General features: G+C 38.4%; 1 protein-coding gene across 4 annotated transcripts in view; it reads right to left on the bottom strand.

Annotated features, from left to right (window-relative positions):
• Window positions 1-3,389: 3,389 nt before the first annotated feature.
• Window positions 3,390-15,902, bottom strand: part of LOC105479627 (GPRIN family member 3) — a 69,395-nt gene continuing 56,882 nt past the window's right edge. For all 4 annotated transcript variants that reach the window (XM_011737691.3, XM_011737695.3, XM_011737694.3 and 1 more), the window contains exon 2: window positions 3,390-13,968. In XM_011737691.3, coding sequence (XP_011735993.2) covers window positions 11,512-13,842 — 2,331 coding nt within the window. In that variant the 5' untranslated portion in view covers window positions 13,843-13,968 and the 3' untranslated portion in view covers window positions 3,390-11,511. The remainder of the gene's footprint in view (window positions 13,969-15,902) is intronic.

The following is a 15,902-nucleotide window of genomic DNA, read 5'->3' as shown; positions in this document are numbered from 1 at the left end:
CTGTAGTCCCGGCTACTCAGGAGGTTGAGGCAGGAGAATGGTGTGAACCCAGGAGGTGGAGCTTGTAGCGAGCTGAGATTGCACCACTGCACACTCCAGCCTGGGTGACAGAGCGAGACTCTGAGGGGGGGAAAAATTCTTAGTATTATCTAGATTTATTAAGTTTATTAAATAGAATAAAATGGCAAAATTCAAGGCTTTTAACAGTAGAGTGGTAAAGTTCAAGTAGAAGAAAGCAAAACTCAGAGTAAGAGAAGAAAAGAACAATATTTTGCCTGTGCCATTTACTTCCCACAAATTTGCAAAGTGAGCATTATTATTCTTAGTTTCCAGATGAATGCACTGAAATAATTTGGATATTTATCCTCTCCAAATTTCATGTTGAAATTTGGACGTGGGGTCTGGATGGAGGTGTTTTGGTTTACTCAGCCAAAGAATTTAGCTTGTTTGATTTGAAGCTGAGGTTTGAACCCAGGCTCCTTTGATTCTAAGCCCAGATATTTACCACAATATCTCGGTGATCATCCAGTTTATATGTCTCAAGTATCTGTGCCACTGAAAAATTGAGAAACCATGCATGTATACATTATACCTCCAAAGGTTGAGACATAGGTGGAAGTGCCCAGAAAACCATTTGACACAAAGGCGTTATTTTTTGTTTTGGCTTTGGGCTAAAAAAACATAGATTACAAGCAAATGCTTTTGAGTCCTTTAAGAAGTCTTATCTTGCTTTTAAACACCTATAATATCTTTGGCAATGATATTCTGCTTATTATTACTTTTAACGGCAGGTCAAGGCTCTTTTGTAGTTTGATTGAGAGGTGTCAATCAGGACTAAAAAAGGTGTAGGGAAATACTATTCTTGAGATGCCAGTACTCCCACCAGAAATCTCTGCAAGCACTTTCAGCTTCCATCCAGACAATTTGAATTTCAACTATGTTAGACCTCTGTGATATATTTAGAAAAACCAGCTTCAGAACATTGCTAAGGTAGTTACAAGGGTCTAAACATTTCAGAGCTCTGTAAATTAGCTCAGTGGTTGTGTAGAATGGTGTTGAAGAAAATTTAATGTTGGCATTCAGAAGTTCATTAAGAATGTGTGTGCTATGGTCTAAAGGTCTATATCCCTCCAAAACTCATGCTGAAATCTGAACTCCCATGGTGTTAGAAAGTGGGGGCTTTGGGTGGTGATTAGATGGTGGTCACAGAGCCCTCATGAGTGAGATTAGTGTCCTTTTGAAAGTGGCCCGGGAGGGACCATTCATCCCTTTTACTGTGTGAGCACACAGCAAACAGGCACCGCATGTGAGCCAGCAAGTAGGCCCTCACCAGACACCAAATTAGCCTTGATTTTGGAGTTCCCAGCTTCCAAAACTGTAAGAAATAAATTTATTTACAAGCCTCCCAGTTTATGATCCTTTACTATAGCAGCCCAGGGTGCTATAAACTCAGATAGGGTGGTTGACCAAAAGTGATCTTATATTGTTTACAAAAGGCAAATCTTTCACAAGAAACAAGAGGTATTTTGAGTTCGCCATCAGTCCAGTGAAGCAAGATTATGCTAAGAAGGATGTTCTTCTGTTTGCTACTCAACATTGAAGATGTGAAGAATGAGAACATTTGGCTGGAAATGGCACCTAATGAAACAAACACCTGCTGGTGGGACATATACAGCTATAGGCATAAGACAAACTATCTCAGCCCTCCTGAGACTTGCAGGATCTAACTTCTTCATGCATGGCATTTATATCTTTGGAAATGATGAGGTTTAATTTGGCCAAGAATAAATGTCTAAGTATGCAAGAGTTAGAGAATGGCAGCCACAGGGCACCATTTTAGGTTAAAATAGTGTGCATTTATACACACACACAGCAGTTGGAGGGAGAGTATGGTTCTTGGAAATTTTGAAGCAATCACTATTTAAAGTTCATGGAAAATTCACTAAGTCATTGTTTTGAGATTTGGGTTCCATATATCTTGTACCTCTCCTTCTTTATAGACCCTTGATGAATTGAAGACATTCAAGGAGGTAAAAAGGGATGAAATTGTAGTGCCAATTTTACTACTGGTCAAGTCAAACTGGGGCATATGGCTGGGCTTTCCATCTCCTTCTAGGAATCCAGACTGCAGGATCCCAATTTATCTTCTCAGGAGTAAGCAGAAAGGCTGGAACTACACAGATGGCTCTGGGTAAGAGGCATCTAAGCCCGGACAATAAGGCAATCTAAGTGCCCTGGACCCCTACCCAGCCCTGTTACCCCATCCCCACCTGTATTTTCACAATGCTCAGCTCTCATCATTCTCACCAAACAACACACACACAACACACAAACATACACACACTCTGCTCTGCCAAGTACAGGAAAAACCTCGCTTTTGATGACCAGGAGGCATTGTTGATTCTATGGGAATTCTATTTTAATTAAAGAAAAATGTTCTTTCATTGCAAATACTTCCAATTCCACTGCAGATTCCTAGCAGAAGTGTGTCACGTGGAAAATCAACTGATTCTGCGCATCCATGGTTAAAAGAACGATTTCAATAGCAATGGAAACAACAATAACATCAACAAAACCCAGAATAAATTGTATCTACATTACATTTATTATGAAAAGTGAGATGCAAAAAAATCATATTCTAAATTTTTTGAGGGTAAAACTAAGTCATTAGTTGAATTTCAGAATTTTAAGCATCCATTCAAAAATCAAATCCAAAACGAAGGTGTAAGTATATGCCATTCCAAAATCTTATTTCATCTTTGTATAAATTATAACATTCCTTCTTTTTTCTAGGAAATAAGTTTTATTAGTCAATATCTGGAGGATGAGAACTTTCTGAAATGATTTTATGACCTTTGTATATAGACATTATAAAAAAACATAACTTTAGATTTTAATATTAATACATTCATAAATGGACTTTCCATTTTGAATATTTTTTCTTCAGTGATTTAATATTATACCATACTTTTGATCTTTCTTAGTTGAATATTTATACACATAAATGATTCTCATATTGAAAACTGTAATTAAAGTTATATTTTTTCTGGGTATTATTTAAATTAATACACATCTTCCAAAAACAATCAAATAAATTTATCTTTTAAGCAACCATACGTATTGACAAACATCAAGATTTCAGGTATGCTGCACTTATAAACATCTATACTTTTATTAGTTAAAAAACACTGCCACTCTAGTTGTAACTGTAGTGTTCTTGTATCTGGTTAATCTTTTATTTTTATTTAATATACAAAGATGGCACATTCATTCTCTAAAACATGAATATGTTTTTAAATGTGATTCTTAACTTTCTACTGAGAAGTGGTTGTTTGTACTTTGCCAAATGAAATTCTCTATCAGGGGTGATTCTGGTATTTCCATTCATATTTTCTTTCTTTTTCTTTCTTTTTTTTTTTTTTTTTTGAGATGGAGTCTTGCCCTGTTGTCCAGGCTGGAGTGCAATGGCATGATCTTGGCTCACTGTAACCTCTGCCTCCCAGGTTCAAGTGATTTTCCCGCCTCAGCCTCCCAAGTAGCTGGGATCACAGGCACACACCACCATGCCCAGCTAACTTTTGTATTTTTAGTAGAGACGGGGTTTTGCCATGTTGACCAGGCTGGTCTTGAACTCCTGACCTCAGGTGATCCGCCCACCTTGGCCTCCCAAAGTGCTGGGATTGCAGGCGTGAGCCACTGCGCCCAGCCTCCATGCGTATTTTCAATCTGATACCCAGCCAACGTAATTTTTAGTGTCAAGGATTCAAGGTCAAATTGTGTTAGGTTTTAAGAACCAGGTCAGAATTTTTGATCCCTAATCGAGCACTTCCTTTCAGAAGAAATGAGATAAATTCGAACAACATCAATTAACTGGTTGGAATTGTAATAAGCTAACAAATCTTGTCCAGAGTTGACACTTGCCAGCTAATGATTCTAACATTGTTACCTAGTCCACACAGTATCACCTGTTACTGATAATACTAATTTTTTATTTGAGTCCATCTTAAGGAACTCAAGACATGAGGCAATTTAAGTGCCCTGGAACCCCACCCATGGGTTCATTGCTCATATCCTATTATCTCACCAACATCATCTGCAATTTTTCTCCATTTAAATCTTTGACTTCTCTTCGGTGTTGGTAATCATAGTGCATAGTTTTGCTGAGCTCAAGAGAAGAATGCCTGTGATCATATTCACTTCGAGTGATTATATGTGCTTGAAATCTAGGGATCCATTTCCAAAAAATGTAGGGTTTTTATTGGTTTGTGCAAATCAACACATTGATACATGTCCAAAAGGAGTCTCCAAAACATAATTGGTTTTCATCACTGTTTACCATTTCCAGATATAAAATTAGGTGCTTAAAGAACAGCATTAATTCTCTGTAGCTACTCAGTTACCAGTCTGTGCTTCAGAGGCTGGACTTTTCTAAGCACAAAATCTGCTACCAGGGAGTAACACCATTAAATGGGTAATCTGATCCAATAATAATATTTGCAAAACAGAGCAGTCATGGAAATATGTAGCTTTCAATTAGTGGTTTTAATTTGTGATTTATTTGAATATACTAGTATAAATAAAATGTATTATGTGTGCATATATATGTGGATAAGCTATTTACATTTTTATGTGTAGAAAATGAAAATATATATTGATTAGCCCTTTTGAGGCTTTTGAACAACTGTTTCATCTTCCTTCTTTCCTGCAACTGCTTTGAGGATTTAGATAATTCATACAAGGTATGTACACAATCACACCCATAGTATGTACATCCTAGTCACACACTTAACACAGAGAGGATGTGTGAGGAATGTAAATTATCCCAGTGGTCAAAGAACTGACCTTACCTGTGACTAATGGCATGGTTAATTAGCCCTGGCATATTTAATAATATGCCAATGTACTGATTACTATATTCAGCCTTTGTGATAATTATGTTACCTACTCAAGGAGACAATTAAAAAAAAAAAACAGATCAAACAGCCCTTTCTGACCTTCAAAAATAAAAGGACAAATTCTGTTACTGAATACATGTGCACACTTTTGTTGGCTTTATTCACGTATTTACATGTGCCTGCCTGAATACAGAAATTGGCCTTTAAATGGGATATGACAAGTTACTTTTTTCTACACATAAAAATAGAAAACTGATCACTCAGACTGTAAAACTCACAGAATGTATTGACATACCATGACCAGCTACAGTATTATGCACGACATATTGTTCACACATTAGTAAAGCAGAGATACACACATTTAGAAATTTAGTAATTGCTAGTATATATTTTTCTTGTTTTCAGGCTGTGTTGACCTTTTTCAACCTTAATAAAAGGAATCTCCAGGGGCCCTTAAAACAAGAATTAGTCTCCCCTCTCCTCTAGGGATTGGGGAGTATGACTATAATACTGCAATCTCTGGATATACCAGCATCATTTTAAGACATGATGGAAAACATTAGGAAAAATAAGTTACTTAAAGATGTGATCTAAAACAAATGTTAAGGAATCTAAACTAAAATCATTAACGATGCCATTAACATGAGTAAGCCCTTTCTACTCATTTTATATAGTTTGCTCTACACACAGCCTTTACATGTTATTAAAAGTAATGATATGAATCAGAAAAGAATTAACTGTTCAAGAGTTTTTCTAAAGAAAGACAATTTTTAAAGCAACAAAGAACAATACTAGCAGCGATGTCAAAAAGCAAGCTATAATTTTCGCCCCAGAAATAAATGAATGACATCTCCATAGTTAAGAGATAAAGTTGTTAGCATTTCTCTCCCATTAATTCTTTCTAACATCATTAAATCACTGGGGTATCTCATTATAATTATTACCATGCAGGTTGATCATCAGTATCTTTCTCTAAAGTGTAAAATTTTTTATTCCTACTATTGTGCAGCCAATTAATTTTGAGCTTGAATCCAGAAAGATACTTGATGAAGAGTTAGCATTTAGAAGTGCCCATCTGGAGCATCATTTTCTGTAAGGCATCATTTGAAGCCTCTTTGGATACAAGTACTCATGTTTTAGTGATTTTACATCCGGGAGCCCATTTGTTCACAGCTAAAGCTGGTAATCCTCTGGGCAGAGTTAATTGAATTGCTTTCTACATGCTAGTGTCCAGAAAGAGTAATTACCGTAAGTTTAAAGTCTCCATTTCAACAAAACTTCTGGTTGCAGCTGTCTTGAGTTTTAAGCCAGCAAGACTTTGAGTGGCTCCTCTTCACTCTGGGCTCGCATAAAAACATAGATGCCAACTGTATCCTTACTAATGATCATTAGTGCTGTACCTCTTTATGAAGCTTCTAAACAAGTTTTTCCAGGAAGAAAGCAGAAACTATGCCTTTGCTTATTTTATCCTATGGGTTACAGTCAGTCTTCATAAAGCAAACCATCATTATATAATGGTGTGCCCATAATAGATGCATTTGCTGGTATAACTGCCTCTTTTTGGCACATTATTGCTTGACTTTAATTTCATATTCAACAGTCTTTATTCTCATTATTAGTATCTGAGATATTTGTGTCTTAAAAAAAACTTGTAAATAACACCTTGTTTCACCATTCTGGCCACTACAAGTCATTTCACCAAGGTCCATGGTTATTTGAATGTTATTTATAATTATCATCACTTTTACTTGCCTAACAGCCAAACGTAATGTTTCAGGATTGTTTGTTGCTGCTTTCTACACATATATACAGATGTACTGGATTTACTTTGAGAGAGGTTATTTGGTTGTGGCAAGTGAGTAGTTTAGCTGGTGACTGTTCACAGTTAAAAGTAGCTGTAATGACCTCTGGCAGATGTCACTGATCACTTGGGAGACAGAATTTTTCCACTTCAATCCATCTTCATTTATGTCCTTGGACATTGCAAACCCAGCTTATTTGATTTCTGCAGCCAAGGAGAATTGTTTTCTTTCCAAGAGTAGGATAAAGTTCGTGGAAATCTGTTTCAGTATTTACAAGACTATTTTTTCCCATTTGCAAAACTGTCTCAAGTTTTGTAGACATCCTTAAGCCCATGTATCTGGACAGATGACATTTGCAATTGCTCAGCCAGTTGAAGAATTTCATTAAGAAGGATATTGTTACAAGGATGGACAGGAGATTCAGCATATCCCCTGTTATTTGCCAGGTGGCAGCAGCTGACCCGAATTTGGAGAGAATCAACCAAAAAGGGCCACGCACAACATCAAGAAGCATTGCTAACAGAAAACAAAATGCTCAGATACGTATGTAAAATAACAAACACTGAAGAGGATGTTTGACTTCTGATTTCACCATGTAGACAAAAACAGTGTGGGAATAAGGTAGTCGGCTCACTTATCCAAGATACTGCTGAGTTCACTGTTCTATCACAAAGGGAAATTCACAGGCCTCATTTCTCAAACACCACTTAGAACAAAGCAGGAGAGAGTAAACAGCATCATCTCCATGGCAGCATTACAGATAATTAGTAAATCAGGCAGCGAGAGGGCTACACAAGGCTACAAGTGGCCAGTTTTCAATAAAAACACATATACATATATGCAAACCTTATCCTAATGCACTGTTTTTCTTTATACTGATTCATAAAAGTAGACAAGGGATGTGGCGAATTATGTGTTACTAGGAGTAGACAAAATTTTAAACACTTGGCACAATATGTAGGAGGAAGAGAAGACACACATTTCTCACATTTTGGCAGCAAAACAGTAACAAAGTGGATGCAGAAAAGGCCAAACAATTTATATTAACAGCACACTTGCACATATCCTCTGTAAACACATTTTAAAGTAACATCTTACTCTGTTCTTGGTATGCTATATATAGGGATTCCCAGAATGACAGGCATTCCCAGAAATGAGAGGAAAAACATTAGTATAAGCTAGGAACAGTGAAACCTCAATACACTATAATACAAACAAACGCTATTTTCCTCTTCTGCTTTCTACTTTAAGACAGTAAGCTCCTATTATGAATTTGGTTCTGAAATCCAGCCTCTAAGGTATATGTTACACATGCATATTTAGTTCAATTTATTTCAATTTTTATGTTTAACTGTATAACACGGTGAACACTGGTAATCAAAACAGTATCAGAGAATTCTCAAGATTAAAAAAATCATCAAAGATCAAATTACATTCAATATAGATGAACTTATCAAGGCAGGAAACATACTAACACATTTTATAAATATTTCATTTCAGACGTGAACAAAAAGGTTTCTGGTTAACCTTGACTTATCAATCCGTTCAACTTTTTCCAGTGACCCAAAGCACAAAGGTTAATCAATATTTTACTCTATGTAAAGTAGTTGGTCTGTGGCATTCGAAATCAATCATCCAGAAATACATAATTAGAAAAGCATTCAAGATAAACAAATGACAGCTAAAGCTGCCACATTTTTCTCATGGTCATAAAAATAGAACAATCAATCTTTAAATTAAAAATTTTAGTATTCACTTGTTAAGTGGCAGAGCATCTTAATATTTTAAATGTTGAATTGTCTTCCAGACATGGAGTTCTAACTCATCTTTTTACTACTGGTTTAAGGAATATTTTCTATTTCTTGATTCAATAAAATATTTCCTCCATATATTTCACAACAGAATGCATGAAAAAGAACCAAATCATATCTAAGAGAAATGAAGGGTAAAACCAGACAACTTTCAACCCAATGTGTGTCATGCAGGTAAAGTAAGGAAAAAACTGAGCAAGTTCAAAGAGTCTGCCACGAAAACTGTTTTGCAACTTCATCTGTTGAATGAACCTTAGGTTTTACAAATAAGGTATACTAAATGCCTAATGCTATGTAATAGATTGAAGTGAAGGAAAATTCTCAAATAAGGTTTTATTGTGAGAGTAACTTAGGGGAGGTATCACAATATAAAAGTGCTGCTGTCTTGAGTAGGTCCCTATCTTATTTATCCATCTGAAGATATATTTCTGTTATTGTCCTTAAAAGCTGTTAGTTCCATAGGACTTAATGAGCAACAAAACAAACAACATTTTTGTAATATTTTGTGACAATCTCTTGAGTGTTGTACAAGTGAATAATTTGGTTCCAGCACCGAAGAAAACCAGTTAAACTTAGCACATTAAACAAATTTTCTTAAAGTTTTGAGAGGCATAACCACAATAGCAAAGCTAGCAATTTTAATGTATTTAATGTGAGACAAATGCCTACAACTCTCTCAGGCCTCTGCTTCATTTAACTGTTTACAAATCATGTGGTTACTCTAAAGTCATGAAAATAAATATTATTACCAGATGTGAAATTCCTTATTCTCGCCTATTTTAATGCAGGGACAGCCTGTTCTAGCCACTTCACAGCAGAGGATTACCTGGGGCCACCCATCTGGAGTAGGCACTGTTGACAGCTGCTACTGTGTACACAGGCTGTACTCTGTGTATACACAGCATGTATGCCCATGTGGGAGGGAGAAGCCAGCTAGCGAGAACTAGCAGAGAGATTATGTCCTGGCAGAGGCATCTGAGACAGAAGTGACACGAACACAACTACAAATGGGTATTTAAGGCCCAAAGAGAGAGTTTTAGGCTGAATCTCTAATCATTAATAGTAATTTGCTTGGTAATTTGATGGAAATTTCGCATTACATAGTATTGTTAATAGACACCAATGGGTAAGAAACTGAAAAATGTGCCTTATTAAAAAATTCCTTCTAATTTCCAAATATAACAACTGTAACAGCTCTCAGGCTCTGAGGAATACTGGTCCACGTATGCAAGCTTTGTCTACAGTTAAACTGCTTCGGAATAAATCAAAGGCTTTTTAGGTTGTGCCGAGTGTAGGTTGTGCTGTTAAAGTTCAGGAATGATTTTTTTCCTGCATATGTTCAGAATGTGCAAAACAGAATTAAAGTGAAAAAAGCCAGAACAGATACTGTGAATTGACTGTACCCACGGGACACATGAGTCTCTAGAGAGAATACCTATGGTTAGATACTCTTTTCTAGCTCACTCCGGGGAATGAGTTCAAAGAGGGCAACCGGTGCCCCTCCAGCATCTAAGTCTGGTTTTCTAAATGCAAAATGGAGACCAGCACTCCCCCAACAATGTCTGCAGAAGGGAAGCCTTCCCAGGGCCGTTGTTCATTTTTCCTTTCCACACTACTCCAGTTCTCAAGCCAATGCTGCTCATCCAGGCCAGTGCCTTGGAGGACACACACGTGTCTTGGGACACGCATCTCTTTTGGAGACACGGTAGGGCCAAGGTCCCAGGAAGTATAATCCACCCAAATCACAAGCCATGTTTTCGTAAAGGCCTCTTCTTTCATTGGGTTTGAAGGATATTATGGGTATTTCTCTTAAAATCAGTAAGTTTGCAGAAGTTACCCTTTTACTCCAGAGTATACACTTAAGCAATTAGATGATAGTAGTCTATGTACAAAAATTGTAAAGAAGCTCACATTCTAATTTGGTGTTGATCACATTTGTTACTGGAAGTTACTGAACCCAATTAAAAAAAAATCACAAATTGCATCCTGTTTACAGGAGTCTAAATTAAACATTGTTTTTGTTACTTATGAGGCTTTTATCATCACAGAAAAAGCAGTGTTTGGTAATCTGCTATTTATAGTTCCTTACCGGAACCTTAGCATTCTCAGTAGAATGGAGAACACCTGCACAATATCAATTTAGTATTATCCCTAATTTGATGACGCTTTTTAAGAATTCAGTCCCATGTACTTCCTCTAGGGTAAGAAAATATGAATATGTCTGGTCAGAATCACAGAGAGGTGCCTTGCCCCTTCAGTGCAAGAAAATGTGTCTATATAAATCCATGTTTAATGTAGGCAGTTTTCATAGTCAAAAGCTTAGCTAATGTTCCTAATATAACTTTCTTATATTTATTAACAGCTATAAGAAGGTTTATAAAAAGAGTTGTCTGCAGATGTTTACAAACATCAATTCAGATTTCATATTTTACACATTTAACTGCTTTTATTTAATGTTGTCTGGCCTAGGAATGAGTCAAATTTGTTCTCATTTTTTTTCATTCTGGTTCTTATCACCTATTTAAAATTTGTGTGATTACAGCACTCTTACTGCAATAGGACTAGATAATTATAACAATGTTTTTGCCAATAGTGTTTTTGCTACTTTCAATATGAAGCGGGGATTTTAATGGGAATACTATTGTGTGCTAAATTGAGGCAGTAATACAAAATAATACATGTATAATGATATAATAATAATGCTATTTCTACGAACAACATCATATTTTTAAAAACCCAGTGAGTATTATTTTCAATTTATTAAGGTTGCAAACCTTCAGCGAAGCTTGTTTCTCTTCTCTTGTTCCTTCTTTCAAACTGAAATGACATTTTTGTTTATAGAGCTCCAGGTCAAAGGATCTAACAATTTTTAATAGCAATTTCCTATAGCGAATACTTGCTTTTTCTTCCTAGTCTTGCAGCAAAAAACTAAGCAAGCTTTGACATAGAGGGACACATGTGAATACCGTAAATTTATACACAAACTCCCATAAATACTCCCTTTCAATCTAACACAGAAGAAGGGGCAGGGCGGACGCAGCAGTTGGGGCGTCGGAAGTTCTGCAGCATGGACTGGAAAACACTGTGCTGCCTTCCTTTGAGCTTCTTATTTGAAGAAGAATCTGAGGAAATGGATCTCCGGGTCTGGCTATTTTGAGTTTTGACTAATTTCTCATGTTCCCTGATTTGTCTTTGTAAATGGTTCTGGATCGCAATTCCCAGGGACTCTGCGTCCAAGGACGCACCATACACTTCCCAGGTCATTCCCTGCTCATCCCACACGACGTCCCTGACACGCTTGGACTGTTTCAGCTGGAGCTTGGAGTCTGCACCGAGCTGCTTTTTCTTATCTCCCGGAGCGAGTCCTACCTGAGCAGCAGCTGCTGTCACATTTAACTTTTGCTCCTTGAGGAACTCGCTGACTCGGCTGGGCCTGCGTGGGCTGGCTTTGACCGAGCGAGATGGGGTCTTCTTGCCGGAACCTGGGCTGGAGTCACCCATGGGATCAGATGGCAGGCTCAGGCTGGTGGCTGTCTTGGTCTGTCTGCTTTCTTCTAAGGTGCTCTCCTGGTTCTTCCTAATTGGGGAGGGTGTAGGATTAGCAGCTGATTCTGTGCCTCCACTTTCTTGAGATTTAGGATTGAGCAGTAGGGTTTTGGTATCGGAGGTATCAGTGCCAGCAGACTCTTTTTCTTTTACTGCCTGAGGAGATGCAGGCTTCTTTTCCCTTGCATCTCCTTTATTAGTGGGATCCAAGCTCCCAGAATGGTCAGCTTTGCTGATAGAGCCACAAGAGTCAGATAGTTTGCAACCTGGGTCTGTTTTGTGGCCGTTTGTGGTTTTCTCTGCAAACTCAGATGGCCTGGTTTCAGATTTCCCCAATCCATAACTTGTTTCAGCTTGACTGCATGCACTGATAGAAATCTGGTCAATGGCGGTAGCTTTCAGGGAGCTAGAATTAGTACCTGCGAGCTTTTTAGCAGTTGATTCTTCCCCTGCTGGAGTCATTCCTGCTAACCTCCCATCTTCTTTACACAGATGCTGGGCATTACTGGAGGCCAAATTGATTGATGAGGTTTTAAGGACCCCACCTGGTAGGCTCACTAGTTTATTTTCCCTTTGGAACGTGGTGGGCACAGCTGCAGCTGCCTGAATGTGCACCTGTGGCATGATGCCAGGGCACTGGCTGGACTCCTGGGGGGCTAGCGTGCCGTCAGAGAGCTCCAGTGTGTGGCTCCCACTGCTGTGGCAAATGACACGCAGCTGCTCTTGTTCGAAATGCTCAGGAGCAGGGCTTTCCTTCAGAAATGCAGTGAGGATACTGGGACTGGTGGAGACGGATCTGCTCTCCACACTCGCCACTGCCTGCACCTCCGCATCTTGCCAAGCCCTGCTGGGAACTTCCTTGATTTCACCTTCAGCTTGGCTGGTCATCGTACTGGCTTCTTTGAACCTTGACATCGGATGCTGTGCTGGTAGCAGCACCTTCTCTGGACCTGGGGGACATGCCGAAGGTTCGCTAGTGAGGGGGGCTGGTTGAGGTGTCACAGAAGTTGTGCCTTGGGGGCCCGAGGCAGTGACAAAGGGCTGCTTGTTTTTTGAACATCCAGATTCTCTAGTTAGAGGTTTACAGGACCTCATTTCAGAGTCACAGATGGCTCCCTGCCTTTCCCCTTCAGGTCCACCTACAGGAGAGGATGAGTGACTGACCACCCTGGCTGCTGTCACTGGAGTCTGCACTGTTCCCTGGATTGTTTCTGGGGAAGGAAACTCACAGGACACCTGATCTTTGCTGCTACTGAGGACGTCTCCCACAGGACAACTTGGTTTCTCAGGTTGCTCTCTATTTGAGGTTCTCTGTGATCTCATCAGGGAATCTTCAGGTGCGGATGAGGTGATGGCATTGGGCTGATCACCTGGGATGGACTGGCGGGTGTACTGATTGGCAGGCATTGTCAATGGTGTGTGTATAAGATCCCTTCCTGCTACAGAACTCGGGGCTGGCGCTGCGGGCTGGCTGCTCCCTGGCAGCTGGGAATTGCCGGGAGAGTTGAATGTGGAGGGTGCTTTCTCCACTTCATTGAAGACACCAGGAGAAGACATACCTGGCTGGGTGGTCTCATGCTCACAAGCCTGCATCAGGGCTTCGGCAGCTGCCCTGGGGCTGAGGTCTGGCTCTGCAGGGGCACCTGAAAAGCCATTGGTATTCTTACACAGGTGAGCTGGTCGATGCTGAGGTGAGGCAGCCTGTGGCTCTCCTAGATCCTCTTCTTTTCCGGAAGCTGCGATCAGGGAAGTTTTAGCTGATCTGAGAGGGTCAGGTACAGTCCCCATGGAATTTCTCTTCAGGAGCACTCCAGAGCTCTCTCCTGGGTAGTGTTCCCACTGGTAGGGGAGGGGGAGTGCAGTCAGAGCTCAGAGTGATGACACAGTCAGGGATGATTCCTCTGAAGAACCAGTCTGTGAATCAAGGAAACAGCATCATTAATACACTACGTCGCTTAAGGATTGAAAAATAAACCAAACTGTCATTTTTATAAGAGCACATTAAAAACTTTTCTTCCTATATCTGTTGATATAAAAATAGGCCTTGTGGGGAGGGAGAAGAAAAAAATAAATAAAAATAGACGAGAAAAAGATTTTGAAAAAAATTATAATTACAAAAATGTTATTCGGATATATTAGTTTCTGCTTGCATCCCGCGAATGTCTAGCAAATAGGTTTTTCTTGTATCTACCAAAGTTTGCTAACTACCTCAAAAGTTACTGGTGTAATCTGATTTAGCAGATATCAGAAAATCCTGTAAAGCCACTCTAATTAAATCGTTAAGTAAGTATTGAAATAGGCATAAACAGATATGTGAAATAGGAAATCTAGGGACAGATCCAAATACAAATGGGGACTTAATCTATGACAAAAGAGGCATTACAATTTGGTGGTGAAAGGCTGAGCTATTTCATAGAAGGAGCTGGCAAACTGTTTATTCATCTGGAAGAAAAGAAAAGTAGATCTTTATATTATACCAATTCCAAAAATAAATCCTAGGTGGATGCAGTGGATTAAAGGTTAAAATATAAAATAAATAAATAAACTCATATAAGAAAACCTAGGAATCACAAATGTAATCTAGAGACAGGTGAGCTAGGCTTTTTCTGAGAAGGTAGACACCCTGTAGGAGAAAACATAAACATAGGTGACTAAATAATATTTAAAACCTGAATTTTATGGCATGACAAAAGATGCCATAAAAAATACAAGATGTTTGGGGGAAATAAAAAGTGTATAACCCTAGAGGGCAGGCAAAAATACCTATAATATAGCAGGAGCTCTTTAACATTTACAAGGAGACCAAATAATCCATTGAAAAAATGGATAACAAATATAAGAACATAGTTTACAAGATACGAAATTTAAATAACCATCAAGCTTATGAAAAGACGATCGAATTCATCTGTAGTCAAATAATGCGAATAAAGTAACAATGCAATTTTACTTCACACAAGTTGCATCAGCAAAAACTTTAAAAAAAATAGACTTTTAATAGTAAGCCCTAGGGAGACCTAGCAAAAGGAAGTGTTTTTATTAATTGTAGGTGCAAATAAATATGTATTGTTACAGCTTTCTTATGGAGGCAGTTTAACTTTTAAAACTAAAAATACACATTTCCTTGACTCAATGATACCAACTCTATCAACAGAAATAAAAACACCAACATATATGAATATGGGGACGTTTCCTGAAGTACTATTTACAGAATAAAAACAGACTGGTCTTTATAAATAGGGAGAATGATAGGATAAGTCATGACATATTTCTACTACGGAGTATTAGGCAACCAGTAAAGTAAATATTCAGCTATAACTTTTCACATGGAAGAGATTTCCTCAAGGTATGACTGAATGAGAAAAACAAGGTCCAGAAAACGGCATATACATTCTCATTTTTGTAAAACAATGACCTAAAACACTGCATATGTGTGCACACAAACAGGCACACACAGAGATGTGTTTGTGTATGATAACATAAATTCTAAAAACATTTGGAATGAGACATACTAGGTTTTATTAAATAGAGGGGGAGTGATAAGCTGGGGACAGAGAGGAGAGATGAAAGTACCCAAAGGTGGAGAAATGATGAATTTAAAAAATCTGAAATGATTTAGGGCATATGATTATGTAAAATTATATGTGTGTGTTTATGTATGAAGTTTTTTTCTTTTTTTGAGACAGAGTCTTGCTCTGTCACCTAGGCTGGAGTTCAGGGATGCAGTCGTGGCTCACTGCAGCCTCGACCTCCCAGGCTCAAGCTATCTTCCCACCTCGGCCTCCCAAGTAGCTGGGACTACAGGTGAATGCCACAATGCTCAACTAATTTTTAATTTTTTTGTAGATACA

Source organism: Macaca nemestrina, chromosome 3 (genome assembly GCF_043159975.1).
Source record: "Macaca nemestrina isolate mMacNem1 chromosome 3, mMacNem.hap1, whole genome shotgun sequence".
Classification (NCBI taxonomy): Eukaryota; Metazoa; Chordata; class Mammalia; order Primates; family Cercopithecidae; genus Macaca; species Macaca nemestrina.
This window is presented reverse-complemented; position numbering and strand designations above follow the sequence as displayed.